Source organism: Borostomias antarcticus (assembly GCF_949987555.1).
Source record: "Borostomias antarcticus genome assembly, chromosome: 1".
NCBI classification, from domain to species: domain Eukaryota; kingdom Metazoa; phylum Chordata; class Actinopteri; order Stomiiformes; family Stomiidae; genus Borostomias; species Borostomias antarcticus.
The window spans coordinates 23790624-23811486 of NC_140234.1; the positions used below are offsets into that span (position 1 = coordinate 23790624).

The 20863-nt window shown below is 46.8% G+C and overlaps 2 protein-coding genes across 2 annotated transcripts in view; both read left to right on the plus strand.

Annotated features, from left to right (window-relative positions):
- The first annotated feature begins 3004 nt into the window (after window positions 1–3004).
- On the plus strand, window positions 3005–14378 carry pgk1 (phosphoglycerate kinase 1). Its single transcript, XM_084446454.1, has 11 exons — window positions 3005–3135; window positions 5727–5777; window positions 5922–6077; window positions 6352–6496; window positions 8452–8555; window positions 8693–8812; window positions 10616–10730; window positions 11195–11374; window positions 11608–11785; window positions 13149–13247; window positions 13656–14378. The coding sequence occupies exons 1-11, from the start codon at window positions 3071–3073 to the stop codon at window positions 13694–13696; spliced, it is 1254 nt and encodes a 417-aa protein (XP_084302580.1). The 5' UTR covers window positions 3005–3070; the 3' UTR covers window positions 13697–14378.
- Window positions 14379–15241: 863 nt separating this feature from the next.
- Window positions 15242–20863, plus strand: part of amot (angiomotin) — a gene marked incomplete at its 5' end in the record, with an annotated part of 43456 nt that continues 37834 nt past the window's right edge. The window contains one exon of the mRNA XM_084441797.1: window positions 15242–15329. Coding sequence (XP_084297923.1) covers window positions 15242–15329 — 88 coding nt within the window. The remainder of the gene's footprint in view (window positions 15330–20863) is intronic.

A 20863-nucleotide genomic window follows, 5' to 3' on the forward strand; every position in this document is an offset into this window, starting at 1 on the left:
TAGTTTTCTTTTAATCCTGATGTAAGCAGTTTTTAAGAAGGCTTTTATTTTGAAATGGCACATCAGAATCTCGTTAAACTTCATGAGTCAGACCGAGAGGAAGCCTAATACCACTGTGTAGTATATAACCAGTTGCATTATGGGTAGTTTTATTTTAGTTCCAGTTTTGGGCATTTTAAAAGGCTTTTATTTTGGAATAGCACATCAGAATCTCGTGAAACTCCGTGAGTCAGACCCAGAGGGGGCCTACTACTACTAAGTAGTATAAAAACCCATTGCATTATGGGTATTTCTCTTTTAATCCTGAATTAACCCTGATTTAAGCCTTTATTTTGAAATGCCAGATCAGAATGTCCTGAAAATCACTGAGTGTCACCCTGAGGTGGTCTACCAGTACTGTTATGTGGAAGTGTTGATGCATTATGGGCGGTCTCCTTTTAATCCTAATCTGAAATTGCAGGAAACAGTAGGTTGTATAGGACAGTTAAGAGAGCCTTTATTTTGAAATGCCACATCAGAATGTCCTGAAAATCACTGGGTGACACCCTGAGATGGTCTGCTAGTACTGTGAAGTGGAAGTGTTGATGCATTATGGGCGGTCTCCCTTTAATCCTAATCTGAATTTGCAGGAAACAGTAGGTCATATAGGACAGTTTAGAGGGCCTTTATTTTTAAATGCCACATCAGAATGTCATATAAATCACAGGGTGACACCCTGAGGTGGTCTACTAGTACTCTGAAGTGGAAGTGTTGATGCATTATGGGCGGTCTCCTTTTAATCTTAATCTGAAATTGCAGGAAACAGTAGGTCGTATAGGACAGTTTAGAGGGCCTTTATTTTGAAATGCCACATCAGAATGTCCTGAAGATCACTGGGTGACATCCTCAGGTAGTCTACTAGTACTGTGAAGTGGAAGTGTTGATGCATTATGGGCGGTCTCCTTTTAATCCTAATCTGAAATTGCAGGAAACAGTAGGTTGTATAGGACAGTTAAGAGAGCCTTTATTTTGAAATGCCACATCAGAATGTCCTGAAAATCACTGGGTGACACCCTGAGATGGTCTGCTAGTACTGTGAAGTGGAAGTGTTGATGCATTATGGGCGGTCTCCTTTTAATCCTAATCTGAAATTGCAGGAAACAGTAGGTTGTATAGGACTGTTTAGAGAGCCTTTATTTTGAAATGCCACATCAGAATGTCATATAAATCACAGGGTGACACCCTGAGATGGTCTACTAGTACTGTGAAGTGAAAGTTTTGATGCATTATGGGCGGTCTCCCTTAAATCCTAATCTGAATTTGCAGGAAACAGTAGGTCATATAGGACAGTTTAGAGGGCCTTTATTTTTAAATGCCACATCAGAATGTCATATAAATCACAGGGTGACACCCTGAGGTGGTCTACTAGTACTCTGAAGTGGAAGTGTTGATGCATTATGGGCGGTCTCCTTTTAATCTTAATCTGAAATTGCAGGAAACAGTAGGTCGTATAGGACAGTTTAGAGGGCCTTTTTATTTTGAAATGCCACATCAGAATGTCCTGAAGATCACTGGGTGACATCCTCAGGTAGTCTACTAGTACTGTGAAGTGGAAGTGTTGATGCATTATGGCCGGTCTCCTTTTAATCCTAACCTGAAATTGCAGGAAACAGTAGGTTGTATAGAACAGTTTAGAGAGCCTTTATTTTGAAATGCCACATCAGAATGTCCTGAAAATCACTGGGATATACCCAGAGCCAGGGGTGGTCTGCTAGCTCTCTGGATTGGAGTAGGTGCGGTATTATGGGCGATTTCCTTTTATTTCTAATCTGAATATTAAGGAAATATAGTTATGACAATTTAGAGGTCCTTTATTTTGAAATGCCACACCACAACCGCCTTTCACTTCTTTAATCAAACCATCGTTATTTGACTTCACTACTTGTCGGTGAATGCGACGGTGATTAGTCCTTCCAAGAGAAAAAACGATGTACCGTAATGACGCTAATGTTTGCGCAAAGGGGAATTGGCTGTGGCCCACATGACTTGTATTTCCGAATTGAAGGCTGGCTTGACCGCAGTATATAACTGCCTGGGTTGTCTGCCCGTGTTTTCCTGATCTCTGAAATCCATGAGTTGGGTTAATTTGTTGCCTGTGACCTCTGAAGTCCAGCCTACGTACCGGATCACGTCGAGATTCTCACAACTGTTCTAGTGCCTGGCTCAAAAGGACAGCTAAAAACAAACAAACCCCAAGCTGTCAAGACGCAACCTGATAACTTATTGACTATATGTTGTGTCTAGCTGACTAACTGATGATTACATATATTAACCGTTGTCTCAACCCATCTGCTCTAACAGCAACGAGGATGCACTGTGAACTTTTATGGTGCATTCGTTTGTGGTCGGAGGTGGCAAGTCGCAAGTGGCAAAATACCTACCTCCGACCTGTGCATTCGAGCTATAGCGAATGATATGATGATGATTTGATATGATATTGACATCAGCCGGCAACTGGGGGCTGAGAAACATATCTGAATTTGCGACGAGGAAGTGCGAGTTCATGCAGCGTTTTATTTAATCATTCCTAGTAGCAAGTCGCAATTTGCCATGGATTCAGCAGAATTAAACCTGCAAATGACACTACATTTTTAAACTTGATTCCACTGCTTAACGCAGATGGGCGATGCGTCATTGGTGGGGGAAAACTTGTTCCCTATTCATAATAGCTCCGTGTTCATAACTCATGCGTTAACTGTCATTTTGCCGGTTTTCATTGATCCTGCTCCACGAGCAGAACGTAACTTTATGTGCGTGTGTCTGCGTCAAATTTGATAATGTAGCCCGAGTGAGGGCAGGACCATATACGTCATTTGACAGACACTCACCTTGAAGCAATGACAGTGCCGATCTTTAGGCTCGTTACCAGCTCTGGACCAATGAGCTAGGGATGGGCGTGTATTGTCCCGCCCATCCGGTGTGCCTCCTGGCTGCGCTAAGGTCGTTTCCATTCGTGAGCTACCCATCAGCAGAGTGAGGTAAAGGCAGAATCAAGACACACGGCAAAGCAGGTGCAGATTAAACCATCAAAATGTCGCTGTCTAACAAACTCACACTGGACAAGGTGGACGTGAAGGGCAAGCGCGTCATCATGAGGTGAGACCGCGGGCTGCGGGTCTGCCATCGAAAATGAGATTACTGAACTGTCATGGCTCGAAACTTCCTTTTGCTAACGTTACTTTGTAAGTTAGGTTACCTAACGACAATGCTGGTGCTTGCTTGTGGACCCTTGCTTGTGGCGTTGTCACTGACAAGAGGTCGGGTATCAATCCTGTGTTTTGATTCACTCCACGGCTCTAGGCCTAACAGGAAGTGAATGTGTCTAGTCTCCCATCTCAGAACAGTTACGTGCCCGCAGTGGGATGCTGAATGGACGTAGTATCACTTGCTACAGTTGAACTGTATTATTTTGCTTTTTTAATTAATACACTTATTTTAGTCGTTAGCGCATCAGGCCTCTTTTTATGTGACTTAAAATCCTGATCACATCAGACTCTTGAATGTTGTGGTTAATATGACTCAATATCTCCATTTCGTGTCACACAAAGGTTAGCCTTCTGATCACATTTCGGCTTCCAGAGGTGGTTTAGTAGTGCACTGAAAATTGACACCCCCCTTTGGAAATGTCAGAGGGCCATTCTGCAGTCCTCAACGCACTGTGTGGGTGTAGTCCCAGACTCCCAGGGAAAGGGCTGAGTTAAGTTCAACACCACATCTCTGCTATTTGTTACTGTTTTCTGCAAAGGAATTCACCCTCATCTCAATGCAATCCTTGAGTAGGCTAGCCCACAGCAAAGGCACGTAGGACGAGGCCTAAAGCAATCCTGGGCTTGCCCAAACTGGTAGACCTGTGTTTGTGTGCCCATCTCATTTTCTGGTGCTGTCACACATGTTGCCTCTGCAGAGAAGGACATGGACACATTGAGCCTGACTGGTAGGGCGTTGCCATGGAGACCAGAGAGAGAGAGAGAGGCTCCGCCTGTGCCAAGCCCGTCAGGCAGCTGGTGACTCGGCCTTATTCACCCTCAACAGCCCGTAAGGCAGCCTGTAGTGGCATTCTTAACTCAGCCTGAACTTGTGGTCTTTAGCTGTGAGGTAGAGCCTGTAGTAGAAGCCTTAACTCTGCCTGAAGTCCTGAACTGTGGTCTTTAGCTGTAAGTTAGACTAGCCTGGAGCAGCCTGTACGGCAGCCTGCCTGAGGAGAGAGGTGCCTGGCAGGGCTGACCCTCTCTGCCTACTGGGCAGAGAGTTAGACCTGGCCATGGTGGTGTTGCAGTCCAGGCTACTGTGCCTCCTTTCACCATCATCAACTAACCATCACCAACACTATATGCAAGAGAAGGAGGGGTGCAGTGTGTTGTCATGTTCATCCGTGCTTGTCACTGGTGGTGTGTGTTGTGTGTGTGTGTGTGTGTCGTGTGGATTAGTGGTGAAATCTCCTCTGTGTGGACGGCAGGGATCTCTCCTCCTGCTCTGTCAATCAGTAACACCTGGGTCAACTCACCGCTAATCTGGGTTCCTCTCCCTGCGGCCAGAACGTTGTGGAAGAAGCCATGATATTCACGGACACCATTGAGAATGCTTTGGGATTTTGAACGCGGAGGATGATTGGCCCGTGCAGATAGTGGGCGGGGCACGGAGGCTGATTGGCTTTCAGGATTGGCCGTTCAAAACGGTCGATAGCTAGCTGGATTTGAAAGGTAACGCGCTGGCTCCGCTCCTATGGCCACGTTCCGTGGCGCTTAGACTCCAGACTACCACGGAGACAGAGGGACTCTGTCATTGGTTTATCTTGGAGGCAGAGAGACACCGCAGCTACAATAGCCTTTATCAGGGATTTCACATGCCATTGTGGTGTGGCTGGACCCATTCCTTGAGATTAGGCACATGGCTCCTCATTGATAACTAGCTTAATCAGTCTCCTCCTGTTACTGTATGGATTTCTCCACAGATTTTTAGTGTGATGCATTGCATGAATATGCAGGCTTTGCATGAATATGCAGGCTATCTTGGCTATATGGATTAAGATAAGATACTATAAGATATTGTTGTTAGAGAGGAGGGGGAAAGTGAGGTCATTGATTAGATGAGGAGAAACAGGTGTAACTTTTTAGAGTTACAAAAGAGTTGTAGCGTAATTCTCCACTCTATTTCTACTGTGATGGTGTTAGAAAGACCTGCCTCTGACCAATCAAACTACAATCAAAGATGTCTCCCCAACCTGCCTTACTAGTAAAGAGACCAGACACATAGTAGGCCTATGCCTCAGTGATTTCTCCATGGCATAGTGGTGGTGTTGGTTCCCTTCCCTGAGATGAAGCACTCGCACTTTGTTGCCTGGTCCTCATCGATAACATACTATTATTAGAGACGGCAGAGAAGGGGAGGTCTTTGATAACGGAAAAACGCTCCGTTAGGCGTTACAAAAGAGCGTTTCACAACATCTACGCTACCTCACCGGCCTGTCCCCTCTTACACTTGTCCTGAGTCACAGTGACACGGAAGATGTGTCATACCTGTACTCCTCCTGTTTCCTGCCTTGAATCAGCCATGTGTGCATCGAGGCAGAAATATGATCTAGGCAACACAAAGGGCTCCATGTGAACCATAGCTCAGGTATTACTTTCAAAATGGCCGCTATGAGTTTTATTGTGCCGTGTTTTAAATGGGATGTGTGTCTGTTGCAGGGTTGACTTCAATGTGCCCATGAAGGACAAGGCCATCACCAACAACCAGAGGTAAAGGACAATCACAATACACAACACAGTTGAATTAGGAGTTGAAAACTATTTAGTTTTTTAGGTAGCCAATCCATCTTACGCACACACACACACACACTAGGCTGCCTATCCAGTAACTAGCGTTCTCCCTGCGTCTACCAGGATCAAGGCGGCTGTCCCCACCATCCAGCACTGTCTGGACCATGGCGCCAAGGCCGTGGTCCTGATGAGCCACCTGGGCCGTCCCGACGGGACCCCCATGCCTGACAAATACTCATTGGAGCCCGTGGCCGCCGAGCTCCAGACCCTGCTGGGCAAGTGAGTCTGTCCTCCATCGCGCCCCCCCCCCCCCCCCCCCCGTCTCCATGACGCCACGAACCAGGACCGCGGCCCGGAGGAAAATGGCGGCTCTAGGAATATTTTTGTCATTGAATGGAGATTCATTGTTTGTGCTGTCCACATCTCACGTGCGCAACACGCACGATACGCAACACGCTGTGGATATATGTTGTACGGTCTGTGGATATTTTAAATGTGTGTGTGTGTGTGTGTGTGTGTGTGTGTGTGTGTCTTCGTCTTCCCACCTAACCAGGAACGTGACATTCCTGAAGGACTGCGTGGGCCCCGAGGTGGAGAGTGCGTGCGCCGACCCCGCCTCCGGTTCCGTCATCCTCCTGGAGAACCTCCGGTTCCACGTGGCAGAGGAGGGCAAGGGCAAGGACGCCGCCGGCAACAAGGTGGGCGCCACGGCAACGCCAGCTCACGGGGGGGGGGGGGGGCTCATGCTGGGGGGGAGGAGCCTAATGCTGATGGAACACCGCTGCACAGACAGCAGACTAATGGTCGCCTACGGGGTTCAGAGACCAGGCCACACACTAGAGTTCAGTTCCGCGCTGCCGTCTACCTCGGTTTCAGCCTGTCTGAAGCCCCGCCCCCTCTGAAGCCCCGCCCCCTCTGACCTGCTGACATTTGTCTGGCGGCTGGGGGGACGGTCTGGGCAGCCCCGGGGGGGACAGGCTGCTGCTTTTCTCGTCCTGAGAGCCCTGGCTGGTATGTAGACCTCCGAGACAGGAGAGAAGAGGGGGAGGACAGGGAGAGAGAGAGAGAGGGAGAGGGAGGGGGGAGTACAGGGAGGGACAGGGAGAGTTGGGGGGTGAGTTTTGATTTGATTTGATTTGAAACCTTTATTTATTCAGGGAAGAGGTTTGAGAGCAAGATCTTTTTTCCAACATCGCCCTGATTACATACAAAATAACACACAGTACAAAATACAAAAATAGAATACAGTACAAAGAGAGAGGGGGCAGCTGTGTGCTACATCACAGTGACCTTTCAGAGGATCCCACCACAGCAGAGAGAGGAAGCTCACAGCGCCTACAACTGATGCAGGGTCAGAAGCGTCGTCCCCGTCTAATTCTAAAGGTTAGGAGGCACTGTAGGTAATCTGATCTAGGATCTGTGGTGTGTGGGAAGGGCAGTGTCGGACCCTGGTCGAGCCAGCGCCTGGCATTTGGAGGGGACGCCATTGCCAGGCCTTGACCTTTCTGTGACCCCCGGGCAGAGGTTGTGTTAAAGAGCAATAGGAACTTGATCCAGAGAAGATACTGACCCACCCTGATGTAGAGATGTAACGGTGTGAACATATGAACGATTATAGTGACCAAAATGATGACAGTTATCAGTATTATCACTGTATCGTTAAAATGTGCTGAAAATTTTCAAAAACTACTAATACAGACACTGAAATAATTTCACCAAGTTCTACATTGAAAAGCACAAATAAAATTAGCAGCACTATGCACTTGTTTCAATAACATGAAAATAATGTATCGTTGAGACTAGTTGCCAGCTTTGGTTGATGCTGAACAGTATTTACAGTGAGTAATCAAACACAGTTTTAAAGAAGAACGGGAAAATCATGTTTAGCCCTGTTTTAAGGTTACTTATGTTCATATACAATGGTTCAGATCAAAACGTTGACAAAACTAGCACTTTTGAGAAAGTCTGATAATTGCTCTACCACCGTTTAGGTCATACAATGGATGTGGGTGGGCACCGTGAAAAAAACATGTTAAACTCTCAATTTCAAAGACAAGAAGCTACTACTCCTTTAATGATAATTTTATTGCGACAATTGGACAATACTGGTCATCATTCCATCCCTCCTCTGGTCAGCAGGTCCAGGGTCACCTCAGCTCACCCTATAGAACAGCAGCTTCAGATGGGATGTTGGTTGTTGTATAATTTGGAAAATTAATATATAAACGACTAGGTGCCGTTTGAAAGGAACTAATGAACTCCCGTATTATGTTGCACAATGGGCCCTGCCATGCAGAGTGTGTGTGTGTGTGTGTGTGTGTGTGTGTGTTTGTGTGTGTGAGAGAGTGCCCGTTGGCTGAACCTGAGTGTGGGTGTGTGTGACGCCTCCCACTCTGCCACTCACCTATGGTTTGGTTTGATCTTCTCTTTCTTTCTTCTCTCTCTCTCTTCTCTCTCTCTCCCCCCCTCTCTCTCTCTCTCCCCCCTCCCTCTCTCTCTCTCCTCTCTCTCTCTCTCTCTCCCTCCCTCCCTCCCTCCCTCTCTCTCTCTCTCTCTCCCTCCCTCTTTCTCTCTCTCCTCCCTCCCTCTCTCTCTCCCTCCCTCTCTCTCTCCTCCCTCCCTCTCTCTCTCTCTCTCTCTCTCTCTCTCTCAGACCAAAGCCACTCAGGCGCAGATTGACTCGTTCAGGGTGTCTCTCTCCAAGCTGGGGGACGTCTACGTCAACGATGCCTTCGGCACGGCACACCGAGCCCACAGGTGAGGCTCAACACACACACACACACACACACGCACACAGTTATCAGTGACAGACATGAGCCCATGACGTACTGTATCTGAAATGAAAATTGAAGTCGTCTTCTCCTACTCTCTGTTTCCCCCCCCACCCCCCTCAGCTCCATGGTGGGAGTCGACCTGCCCCAGAAGGCCGCTGGCTTCCTGATGAAGAAGGAGCTGGACTACTTCGCCATGGCTCTGGAGAAACCTCAGAGGCCTTTCCTGGCCATCCTCGGAGGGTAAGCCCTGGTCCAGGATCAGTGAATAAGGGGAGGTAACATGGGGCTTCTCTTACAGCGTTACAGACGCCAGCGCAGCGCTTTAAGTCTGTTTTTAAACCCACAGACGGACATCCGGGAATAGAGACGCTAATCTGGTTATATAATTCCTCAGTCGGTGCTCTTTTCACTCCCAACGAGCCACCCGGCGTTGCTGACCGTCATCGGTGTGTCACTGTATCACTTCTGCCCTGTTGTGACCCGGACCCAGGCCACCGTCTCTCGGCAACCCCGACTTATAAACATACATGATCATCACACACACCGTGAAATCACCACTTTAGCTAGCTGCGCCGCTGAAAAGCTAGTCATTCAGTGGTGTGGCTTAGCTATATTTCAACAAGAGTTGAACTCCCGAGTCAATCTCTAAACGCTGCGCTCAACTACAACCTGGGGCTGTTTGTCCAGATTTTGCTGCTAAAAGTGGGCGGAAAGAATTTGAGAGATTAGAAAAAAAACGGCATTACAGAACCAATCCAAAGTCTTTAGGGCGGTCCTTCCTAATGGGGCGGCGACATGCAGAAGTTGTGCAAGGCGGGTCCTTCACCCTATTGGCTCCGATTGGTAGCGTCGGCGTTCACCGCTGTCCTAGCAGCGATTTTTCAGCTGAGACGTCTCCAGACGTTCGAGGCGGAGATCTCAGATGTCTGGTATGGCGAGACTAACGGACGAGTGACTTTAAGGAATTCAACTTTATTAGATTAGAGCAGCGCAGCATACGCTAACCGCTACGGACACCACAGCGCACATAGCTCCCTTTCTGTCTGGTTTGTCTAGTGCACACACACACACACACACACACACACACACGCACACACACAATAGAAGGCTAGCCGTAGACACGTTTGTCTGATATGGATCTACAGCCGGCTACACTCTACAAACAAGCGCACATTCACAATAGCTGCGACCGACCACGTACGAACTATAGAGTGGGCTACAAGCCTGTTCAACCTGGCCGAATATTCTCCTCTCTTGTCTTATTAGTGAATTGGTAACAGCTGTGGTGCCACAGTTTGGCAGACCCATAACGGCCCAGCAAACAACAGCAGCAATGCACTTTCACAGTTTTGGCGAGAGACCAACAGACTCGCCAACCAACCGACAGCAAGCTATAGAGCTGCTGGTTGAAAAAAAAAAAGGGTTATTTTTAGAACCTTACGGACCTGAAAAGGGTTCTAATATAGGAGCTTTTATCAGAGGTTCTGTATAGAAGCTTTTTTTTTCAGAACGGTTGTGTGTAGCACGCTTTGCTAGCAGTTGGCGTTCCGGTCCGGTTGCGTCTCGCTCCGCTAGCTGCTGGGGAGCTCGGCCCGGCGTCAGAGTCCATCTGAGCCCCGCATTGTGCAACTGTCACTCCCACTCTGCGTCTCTGGGCTCAGCCAATCAGCTTCGCTCGTCGCCTCTGCCGGCTGTGTGTTTTCAAAGATGACCCCCCCACACACACACACACACACACCATTTTCTGCCTAGTTCAGCTCTGTGGACCCATGCCAGAAAATTGTCTGTTAATAACCCACTGAACAGAGGATATAGAAGTGAGAGATAGGGTTAGCACATCGTCAACAGATGGTAATACCACACAATACCATGAAATCAACTGTTCTATATAATTTCTGTTTCAAGAAATGTTTCTCTCCAAATCTGACCTGATAGTCACTCTTATGGCTTTCCATGCCATGACGTTGGACCCTGACCCATGTGTGTTTTTCCCCCCGGATTGTGTGTGTGTGTGTGCGTGTGTGCGCTCGCGCACGTGTGCAGGGCCAAGGTCAAAGATAAGATCCAGCTGATCAACAACATGCTGGACCAGGTGAATGAGATGATCATCGGAGGAGGCATGGCCTTCACCTTCCTCAAGGTGCTCAACAACATGGAGGTGAGCAGGACAGGGGAGCAGCAAGACAGTCATGAACTGTACTCTTCATGCATGTCTATCTGATACAGTAATTCCCTACATAGTGTAGGTTCTGACTCAACACGTACTGTAACACACAAAACACGTACTCTACTGTAACCCACTAAACACAAAGTATTCAGAAACAGAAACACAAATACCACTAAAGAACTGTATAAAGACAGCGCTACATCAAGATATAAAACCTCAGTAAAAAGTAAGCTGTGCAGGTTTATGAGGAATCTTACTGCCCCCTGCTGGTTGATTGGTGTAAATCTCCTGCTACAAACGGACAACCGTCTCATATAGAAGCAGCTACACCGTTTAAAAACACAAAAAAAGGTTTGAGAAACGCGTGCGTGCGTTTGCGCGTGGGTGCGTATTATGTCGTTTAGACGGGTTTTTACAGCCACCGCGCACTTTCTTCCCGGTCTCCTTCCTCTCAGATCGGCAATTCCCTGTATGACGACGAGGGCGCCAAGATCGTCAAGGACCTGATGGCCAAGGCCGAGAAAAACGGCGTCAAGATCAACCTGCCCGTCGATTTCGTCACCGCCGACAACTTCAACGAGAAGGCGACCACGGGCACGGCCAGCGTGGCGGAGGGCATCCCAGCCGGCTGGATGGTGAGCAGGAGACCGCTGGACCGGAGTTGACCGGCAGGATCGTTAGCTATCGTTGGCTAGCGTTAGCTTAGCCTCGGTTTCTAGTTCGCTGAGTGGGGTTTGTTGTAAAGACACTAGGAGGTTGTTTTGTTGACGGAGTGACACCTATTTTTTTTTCTCCTCCTCTCCCCTTTCCTCTCATCTTCTCTCTCTTTTCTACTCTCCCGCCCCCTCTCTCCTCCTCTCTCCTCCAGGGTCTGGACTGCGGACCGGAGAGCTCCAAGGCGTTCGCCGAAGCAGTGGGCAGGGCCAAGCAGATCGTGTGGAACGGCCCCGTCGGCGTGTTCGAGTGGGAAAACTTTGCCCACGGAACCAAGAACCTGATGGACAAAGTGGTGGAGGTGACCAAGAACGGCTGCATCACTATCATCGGTGAGACCTCCCGCACGCCCGTCACGGCGGGGTAGAGTTAGGGCGCGTTCCTATTGGCTGGGAAGCGGCGAGGTGGGAGAGGTGGAGAATGACGTCACCCACGAGGTAATTGCGCTGCCGTAGACGCCGACAACAGCTCGGAACAAAGATGGACGTTCGCTAGCTTTGTTTGCCAAACCAGAAGATAACAACGCACTACGTGGGATTTTGCACATTCAAAAGAGGTAGCGAACACGTCCTCATATAACAGTTGGGGAATACTGCGTGTACGACTGATTTAATGAGACACAAATAAGAAAGAAATGCTAATAAAACAGCATTACTAAAGTTTCACTTTAGTTACACAGGGAGCTGCCATCTTGTTCACGACTTCCAGAGCGAACTGGGGGTTAGGGTCGAGTGGTACGAGTTCATGAGTGGCGAAAACAAGTGGAGGGGCGTTCCGGTTAAAGAGTAGTTTTTCATAAATCACGACTTCCTGTGCCAAATGGAACGCAGTATTAGTGACTGACATCTCAACGTGGTATCATTCAACTTCAGTATCATAACCACTCTTCAGGAAAAGGTCTCAGATTCACTGGATTGGCAGCAATAGTACTAATCACTACACAAATATGTAATGTCACACTTAAACTAATATCTTGCTAATCTTAATTTTTGACCTTGTGTTCAGTCTAATTTGAACCTCCAGTCACCTCTGTGCACAGCCATTTTGAATGGGGCCTTCTTCCCTCATCTAGAACATTGACTGTATAATTAACGGATCTGTGTTCTGAGTGTGGTATCATCTATTCACCAATAGAGGGCGCAAAACTCCTGTGATCCTCACATTCAATCCACAGCTAATTGAAGATAGTCTGCCAGTCATGTGCCATGTTAGTGCCTTGTCTGAGGGTCCATGTGGACCTAACTAACCCAGCCTGTAGCCTGTCTCTCTCCCAAAGTTCAGAAAACAAGAAATGGGTCAGGGGAAAGAAATGGCTATATGATATATAGTGTATATGGTATAAACACACACACACACACACAGACACCTGAATAATTTATTTATGTCCACATAAATACATTATTTATTAATGTATTATTTATAAAGAGTAACAGTGCCATCATACATTAGGAGTCAGTCAGTTTCATAGGTGCCTAGTTGACAATCACATTGTTACATACTGTACACAGCTGACAGTGACATCTCAAAATATGATTTTGCATATGGCTACAATAACAGCAGTTATGACGGGTGTGTGTGTTCAGATCTTCAGAATAGTGCGCTCAAGCCTTCACCTACTGCCATTCCCCAGCCACCATGACACACACACACACACACACAGACACACAACATCAACTGAACTGTGTTGTCCACCAGGGGGCGGAGACACGGCCACCTGCTGCGCCAAGTGGAACACCGAGGACAAGGTCAGCCATGTCAGCACAGGGGGCGGAGCCAGCTTGGAGCTGCTGGAGGGTGAGCGTCGCCGGCCGAGGCATCGTCCTCTCTCTCTCTCTCTCTGACTGTGTCTGTTTTTCCTCCATCTTCTGTTACTATGGCAACGCGCCTGCGCCAGACCCTGCTAGTTTTGAGTTGCTCCGGATAATTAAAACAGCTGTGACCTTGTGACCTGAATGCATACAGTACCAGTCAAAGGTTTGGACACAGTCTCATTCAGTTGAATGAGATGGTGTGTCCAGACTTTTGAGAAGGTGTGTCCAGACTTTTGACTGGTACTGTCCGTCGAATGAGGAATCGGCAGTGTGGTTTCTGCTGTTAGGATCAGGATGGGTTTGATGGCTTATCTGTGCAGGATTTCCCCAGTGGCCTCTAGCTTCCTTTGACTTGAATGACCTGAGCTGCCATGTCTCTGTGTGCCCACAGGTAAAGTCCTGCCAGGTGTGGAAGCTCTCAGCAACGCCTAACCCCCCCCCCCCTGCCCCCCCACATGCATCCAGCAGGGGAGAGGGGTACTGGTAGGGAGGGAGGAAGAGGGACTCACCCCCTCCTATCCCTGGATGCCCCCTGCCCCCCGCCCCCAAGAGGAAGCTCCTCCCCACATGCTTGTCTAGGCCCCCCCCCCCTAACGGAAGGCCCATCCTCCGTCTCATGCACTTAGTTTCTATGGAGACAAGGGTGGGGACAGTCACCTGCAGCTGTTGAGGACATTTGTCATCTGCATCACCCTGTGGTAGAGCATGGGAGTGTGTGTGTGTGTGTGTGTGTGTGTCTGTGTGTTTGCGCGTGTGTGTGTGTGTGTCCCTCTTGTTTAAGCCGCCTGGGTGTATTACAGCCTTGTAGTGTAAAACTTGTGTGTTGTAACCTTAGACTTTGTATTTGAGGTATTTTGTCTGTGTCCTTCACTCACTCATTTACATCAGCCGGTCGTCATGATCACACTCTCTACTGCACTCTCCATCAAGTTCCACAGGGGGTTCTGGAAGGTTCTGCTCTGGAATGTTCTTTAATGTTCCCTACCACGGTTCCCTGTCACCCAGCCCCTGTGGTTTGTAAGACGGTAGTTCTCCGGTCAGACAGGGGGCCTCCTAGTGCTAACACTGTAAGTCATGTGACCTGTGCAGACGCTCAAGGAAATAAAAGTATGAATATTAAGCTCGGTGTCCTTGTGTTTGTTTGGGGATTGGTACTAAAATGTAGGCTGCTGTATTTGAGATTGTCGATTGTTCAGCCTTGGATGAGGGGATGTAGTCATTGATTCATATTCTATTATAGATTTCAGGAGGATAGTCATTGATGTTGACATAATAAATCACCGCTCATATCTGCATTGTGTCACAACACGTTTCTACACGACTGTAAACTACATGAATCAACAGCACACATATCTGGTAATTCGTGCCATTTAAACGACATTTCCTACAATGCACCGGGCTGTTGTTGACTCGCTCCACCCTCACCTGGCTAGGTATTGTGCTCTCCGCTCCTCGTCAACGCGTGGCAAATTATGGATTTATACTCACTTAGAAAATCTGGGGTAAGTATTACAGAAGTTTGTATGATGTGTCTATTGTTTCATGAAATACGATTCTTTGAACGCCTTAGGTAGCCTATTTTTCTATCAAAGAGGCGATGGTTCCGTGAACGCGTAGAAAGTAGCCTATCCTACAAAAGCGGGGTCTTCCAATACATGCTGTCGCATGCCCATTATCATGTATGCATACTTGCCTCGTAACTGTATCATCAGAGTTCGCCGGCAAATCTTGGCGAACATGACTAATGTCCCATATATCCACGTATCAAAACATGTGACTGACCCACTCCGCCATCTACTGAAGCTTACATGGCGATTTTAAATTTGGCTTCTGATGTAATTCAAGAAGTAGCGGTTGCCTAATAGCCTCTTACTATATTATAAGGAAGGCGAAGTGACAACATGCGCGATCATTGGAGCGTTTTTTCATTTTCACTGTAGCGTTGTAGTTGAGATCCAAGGAAAGGCGAAAGTGACAATGATCTCGGTGGAACTGTGGAGCCCGGGGGAGGTGGCGGGATGGATCCATCACATCGGCCTTCCCGAGTGCGCAGAGAGCTTTCTGGGTGAGTTGATCACAAGTGGAACGTTTAGCTTCAGAATGGACCCAAACCCCGTTAGACCGGGAACATTTCATGTCGTATATTTCAAGAACCGGGTTTTGTAGGCTAGAACAATCCCTTAACTTCTGGAGGAGGGCACAACTTTCTTTTAGAGCCTAGGCCCGATGTGCAGGTCTCCCTGACAGCCACACGGTGGCGGTGAGTGCGCGCTAGAACAGCACATTCAGCACCAGCTTGTTGTGACAGTTTTAGTTTGCAGTCAAGAATCAGCCAGCGCCATATGAACCTCATCAAAACTGATGAATAATGCATTTGTATTCCACAGAAAATGCAGTCTCTGGTCTGGATCTCTTGGAAGTCAGTGACTCAATGTTAGGTAAGTATATATAATTAAAGCTCTCTTCATACCCCCTCACATAGGCCTACTGTATGCTATGATTCAAGCTCAGAAACAAAACATATGCCACGTTCGCCAAAATGCAGATCTCTATTCCAACTCTGTTGTTGTTGCTCTGGACACAAGTCTGATCTCATAGTTGAGTTGTAGTCCCGTCAACCTCTGGGACCGGGCTAGGCTACAGCAGGCTGGTCTCGAGGGCCGTGACACACGGATGAGGTGTGTCTTCCTGTGTCCCGTCTTTGTAAGGTGATCTAATAGGTCTTTGTCGGTCTGATGTATCACAGAGCATTCTGGGAGGGGCACATTCCTACCTGTGTCTGTCTAACGGGTGGTCTCTGCTGCTCACCTTCCCTCCCTAGCTGGTAGTTCAAACACTTCAATCCAATCCACTAAGTTCACACACTGCAAGCTGCAAGATTCTTTTGTTTGGCTGGTTCACATTATTATTATTTTGAAAATGTTGCCAATATCAGATTCCAGTGTGAATGGTCACTTCCTGAACTTGACCCGCAACAACAACAAGGATGTCAGACGCAGCGCGCTGCGGTACGGAGGTAAACATGGAGGCCGCTGAGGTCGGCGTTTACGGTTGAGTGGAAGCCAGCGAATTTGTGAGCAGATGATAACGAGGATGAGGAGAGAGATACAATTCCTCGGGTTTTGCTTGTACAGAAGTGTCACCCCAAATACTTATGAGAAGACCCCTCACTGTCCCTCTAATGACTACCTCCAGCGCAGCTGTCTGTCCGCCATGTTTGTATCCACTGAGTGACTCCCGCCAGAGCAGAAAACAAACAGATTGGAATCATATAATTGAGCATACAAATCTGATGTGGGCCACTTTTGTCTGCATGTGTTGTGAAAGTAGCATTTAGATCTGGTCATAATTTCACTTATTATTCAACATTGTAGTTCTGGTCATAATTTCACTTACTACCCAACATTGTAGATTCTATTAGTGTCAATCTGCCCTCTGAGCTGTATGCCTTTCTGTCAGAAATGTATTGTCAGTAGGCCCTCTGGTCTCAGTTTCCAGGAAACAAATTTTCCTTACAAGTGGAATTCCCCCTGTGTCAGAGAAACTGGTTTGGATTAGAATTTCAGTACATCAACAAAAATGTTCCTGCAACAATGGACATGCTTAGCTGCTTCGCCTCCTATTGTAACCGCCTAGGTTAGCCTGCTGTAGACTGGCTGTTTGCACAGGAATGTGAGATCGGTTGTGTTGCACCGAGATTCAATAATATCATGAGGTCTGGCGGTGATTGACCTCGGTCTACCTCACTCTTGAGTTGCTGACAGACAGGCTCTCTGAACATGTTTTGAGATTCTGGTGGAATTAAGCCATGCAGTCTGTGTAATCGATTTTGAGCTGAGGTACAGGCTTCTTTATAGTGATTCAAATGTTTATCTCTTTTCTAGAGGCCTGTAGCCTATTACAGTCCACTCTCGTAAAAGTGATACATAAACAAGTTAATTAAAAATCTAACTCGACAGTAAAACGGATTGTTAAACTCTGGAAACGTACACTAACTCTGAAGTCTATTTGAGTTGAGTATTTTCTCTTTTTATTCAATGAAATGAGAGTGTAGCCTACAGTAATTGATTGAGTTGGCAGTTGACGACGCGTAAAGACTGCTGGTATGCTATGAATCTGTGCGTTCGCTCGGCCAGGGGAAGGCCCAGATGAAGTTTCTTCAAACATACAAAAGGCTTTTGTCATTTTTTTATTTTCTCGCTGAGCGACGGTTCCACAAGCCAACAGAAGCGCCAGCAAAACTGGCCACCTTCCTATAGCGGACTGTGGAAGGAGGGATTTCCCTCCTAAAAACCTGAGGTCTCCTCTGGTTACCAGCGAGGGGGTTGGGGAGGGAGGGGGGCTCCACAAGCGCACACTGCCGCCGAGACACTGCGGTTTTCAGAAAGGGGGCAGTTCTTGTATACACATTCCCTTCATAGCGAAGTCTGGTGGAAAGAAAAAGTTTCCTCAACTTTTCCAGTGGGCCTGCGTGAAATATGAAGTCGGAAGAGAGGCAGAAGCGTTGTCTGGGAAAGAATCAACTTGGTTTCCGAGGGGAGGTTGTTAAGTAACATGGATTAAAGAAGAGCGTCAACATCTTTAGAGCGGTAGCGTTTTAGGAATTTGGTGCGAATCCGCTCCCCGCGAGCAGATCTGTGGAAATACGGCATCGCGAGGACGTCAACAATCCAGCTGCCCGAGGGCGCGTGAAGTTTCATAAGGTAAACACGAGTGTATAACGGAATTGTGTAGAAGTAGGCTATGCCTAACTCCTCCAGGTTGTGAAAGAGTGTGTGTTTTTCGGACACTACCTGTGTGCTGCTATTTTCACCAAATTGAAATTCCCTCATGTAGTATTGCTGCAACATGAGGTAGGCTAAAGGTTATGCTTGGTAGGCTGCCTTTGCCGGTAGGCACCCTGGCCCTAGTCTCAGGTTGAAGGTAGTTACCATTGAGTGGCTGTGTGTGTGTGTGTGTGTGTGTGTGTGTGTGTGTGTGTGTGTGTGTGTGTGTGTGTGTGTGTGTGTGTGTGTGTGTGTATCCAGTGATGCTGGATATCTTGGATATCTTACTTGGATGGACTGCTGTTTAAGTGTAAATGTATTAATTACATTTTATTTTCACTTTGTTTTATTACTACCCACTACATAGTCCCTTACTGTATTAAACTCACCCTCCGTCCTGCTATCCTTCATATCCCATCCCCCCTTCAAGAGTCAGGGTAGTTTATTAGTCATATAGCCTAGGCTTCATAATAGGAGTAGCATGTGCAATGAAACGCTTAAAGGGGCACTTCACCGATTAGCATTAATCCGTGTATCATTCCAAAATGTGCAGGATGTTACAATTAATGTGTTTTTCCTTACTTCAGTGTTTCCTGGTATATATACATATATATATTGCATTATTATTATGATTATTATTTAAGTTACTTTGTCATGACTGCCGCCACTGTTGTTTCAATATGACGTTGTATACAACGAGCAACATCGTTGGTCAAACTGATTTTGTCACCGGAGAATAAACGCAAAAACCGAAACTGTTTCGATTACATTTCTTCTGCTTTTTCGCCCCGCGAAACTTCACACTTGATGATGACGTCTACATAGACATAGGAGTTAATTCTATAATATGCAAATTAATCATGTGAATAAATGACGCTAGGTGTGTAAGGACCTGCACTACTGTAGGCAATTAGACCCAAATATTTCTACTTGGGGAAAAGGTTGAGGACAAATGCTTGAGAGGCTGAACTACTGTCACAAATTAGCAAATATGTTTCATGCCCGTATACTACCAATATATAAATGAAACTTAAAGTAGCCAACTTCAGGATATTTAGCATATGTTGCCCAAAGTAAATTGAAAGCTCTTCTTGAACCATTTGTAAATGGCCTACATTTGTTTGAGTAAATGCATGGGGTTGGTTTGCCTGCAGATGACTATAGCTGAGAGTTATTAGCTATAAAACACAATTGGACCAAAGCATGTAGGCAAATGCATTTTGCTCGAGGTTGCGCACAAGACAGCTGGCAGCCGGTTCCTCATCTGGGTCCAATAGTTTTCACGGCTTCGATGCTCCGCCCATTGGGTGTGGCCACGAAAGGCAGCGAACGCAGTGCATTGTGGTAGTTGTAGGTTTCTTCCGATGAAACAAAAAATACTGTATTTTCTCTGGCCATAAAGCACAAATTTCACAAATAACTGCACATTTATATTACATAAGTGACCCAATTTCAATTGACCTTCACATTCCTGGCGGTGAAGTACCCCTTTAAGGAGACTTATTGGAGAATGTGAGCATTCTGATGAAGACAGTGATGCCTATGTGATCTGTAGTCCTCCGGTCAGATGTAAATACCCTCTGCCCTGACTGAAGCTGTTGAATCAAGACATTTAATTGTTCATTCACTTTTTATTTACATATTTACATGAAGATCAGTCAGACAGTAGCAGCATTACACAGTAGTTTGAACACTTCCCTTTTGAGGTTAAGCTAGTTGGCATGCTACGTTCCTAAATGTTCTCCCTTAGCGGTCATAACTCCTGTGTGTCTCATCCCCCCGGCTGTGGGCTGGATGAATGGAGCTGTGGTCAGTGCGGGAGAGAATCAGTCACGATATCTCCGCTCGGGGCGGAACTGACCCCCTGTCTGGGTCTGTGTAGGATAATAACCCGCCTGTCTCTCTGTGTTTGTCTACGAGTACATCATTGGGAAACCATTAACCTGCGTGGTGTGTGAGCTTGTGTGTTTGCATACCTGTGTGTGTGTTTTCATGGCCTGTGTGTGTGTGTGTGTGTGTGTGTGTGTGTGTGTGTGTGTGTGTGTGTGTGGACAGATGTTCCCCTTCTCATCTCTGGTATCCAGCAGGCCTGCCTGATAGACACATAGACACACACTGATAGGGATGGGAGGGAGGGAGGAGGATGGAGGAGAGAGAGGGACTTATACAAGAAGAGGTTGGTAGACACTTGGAGCAGAGGGAAAGGCAGTTAGGATGTAAAACATGCACCCTGAACGCCTGGCGTCGTCATTGGCTCCTCTTTCTGAACGAGTCACTGACTCAGATTCAGATTGCTTTATTGTTCCATCCATCTACAGGTACAGGGAGTCAGATTCTCTGGTTTGACTCCTCAACCTCAGGGCAACAACATAAATAACAACACAATATAGAAAAAAACACTATCTGTGTTTTATTACTTTGACTGCTCACAACAGCATACTTTGGTTTTGGAATATATCATTTTGTTGGATAGGGCTGGGTATCGATTCGAATTTCAAGAATCGATTCGATTCCGATTCACAAGGTTCAGAATCGATTATCTCGATTCGATTCAATATCGATTCGGTTAGTGTTACTAAAACCTTTTTATTTATTTATTTTTTAAGCTGTAACCTTAATTACATGACTGCCAAATTATGCAACACATCAATACTAGGGCTGGGTATCGATACTGATTTCCAAAAATGAATGAATGAATGAATCATTGAATGAATTAATGAACTTCATTCCTTCATTTATTCATTCATTCATTAAATAAAAGATCGATTTTGGGATTCATTAATCGAATCAATTGAATCAATTCAGAATAGATTTTTTAAACCCAGCCCTATTG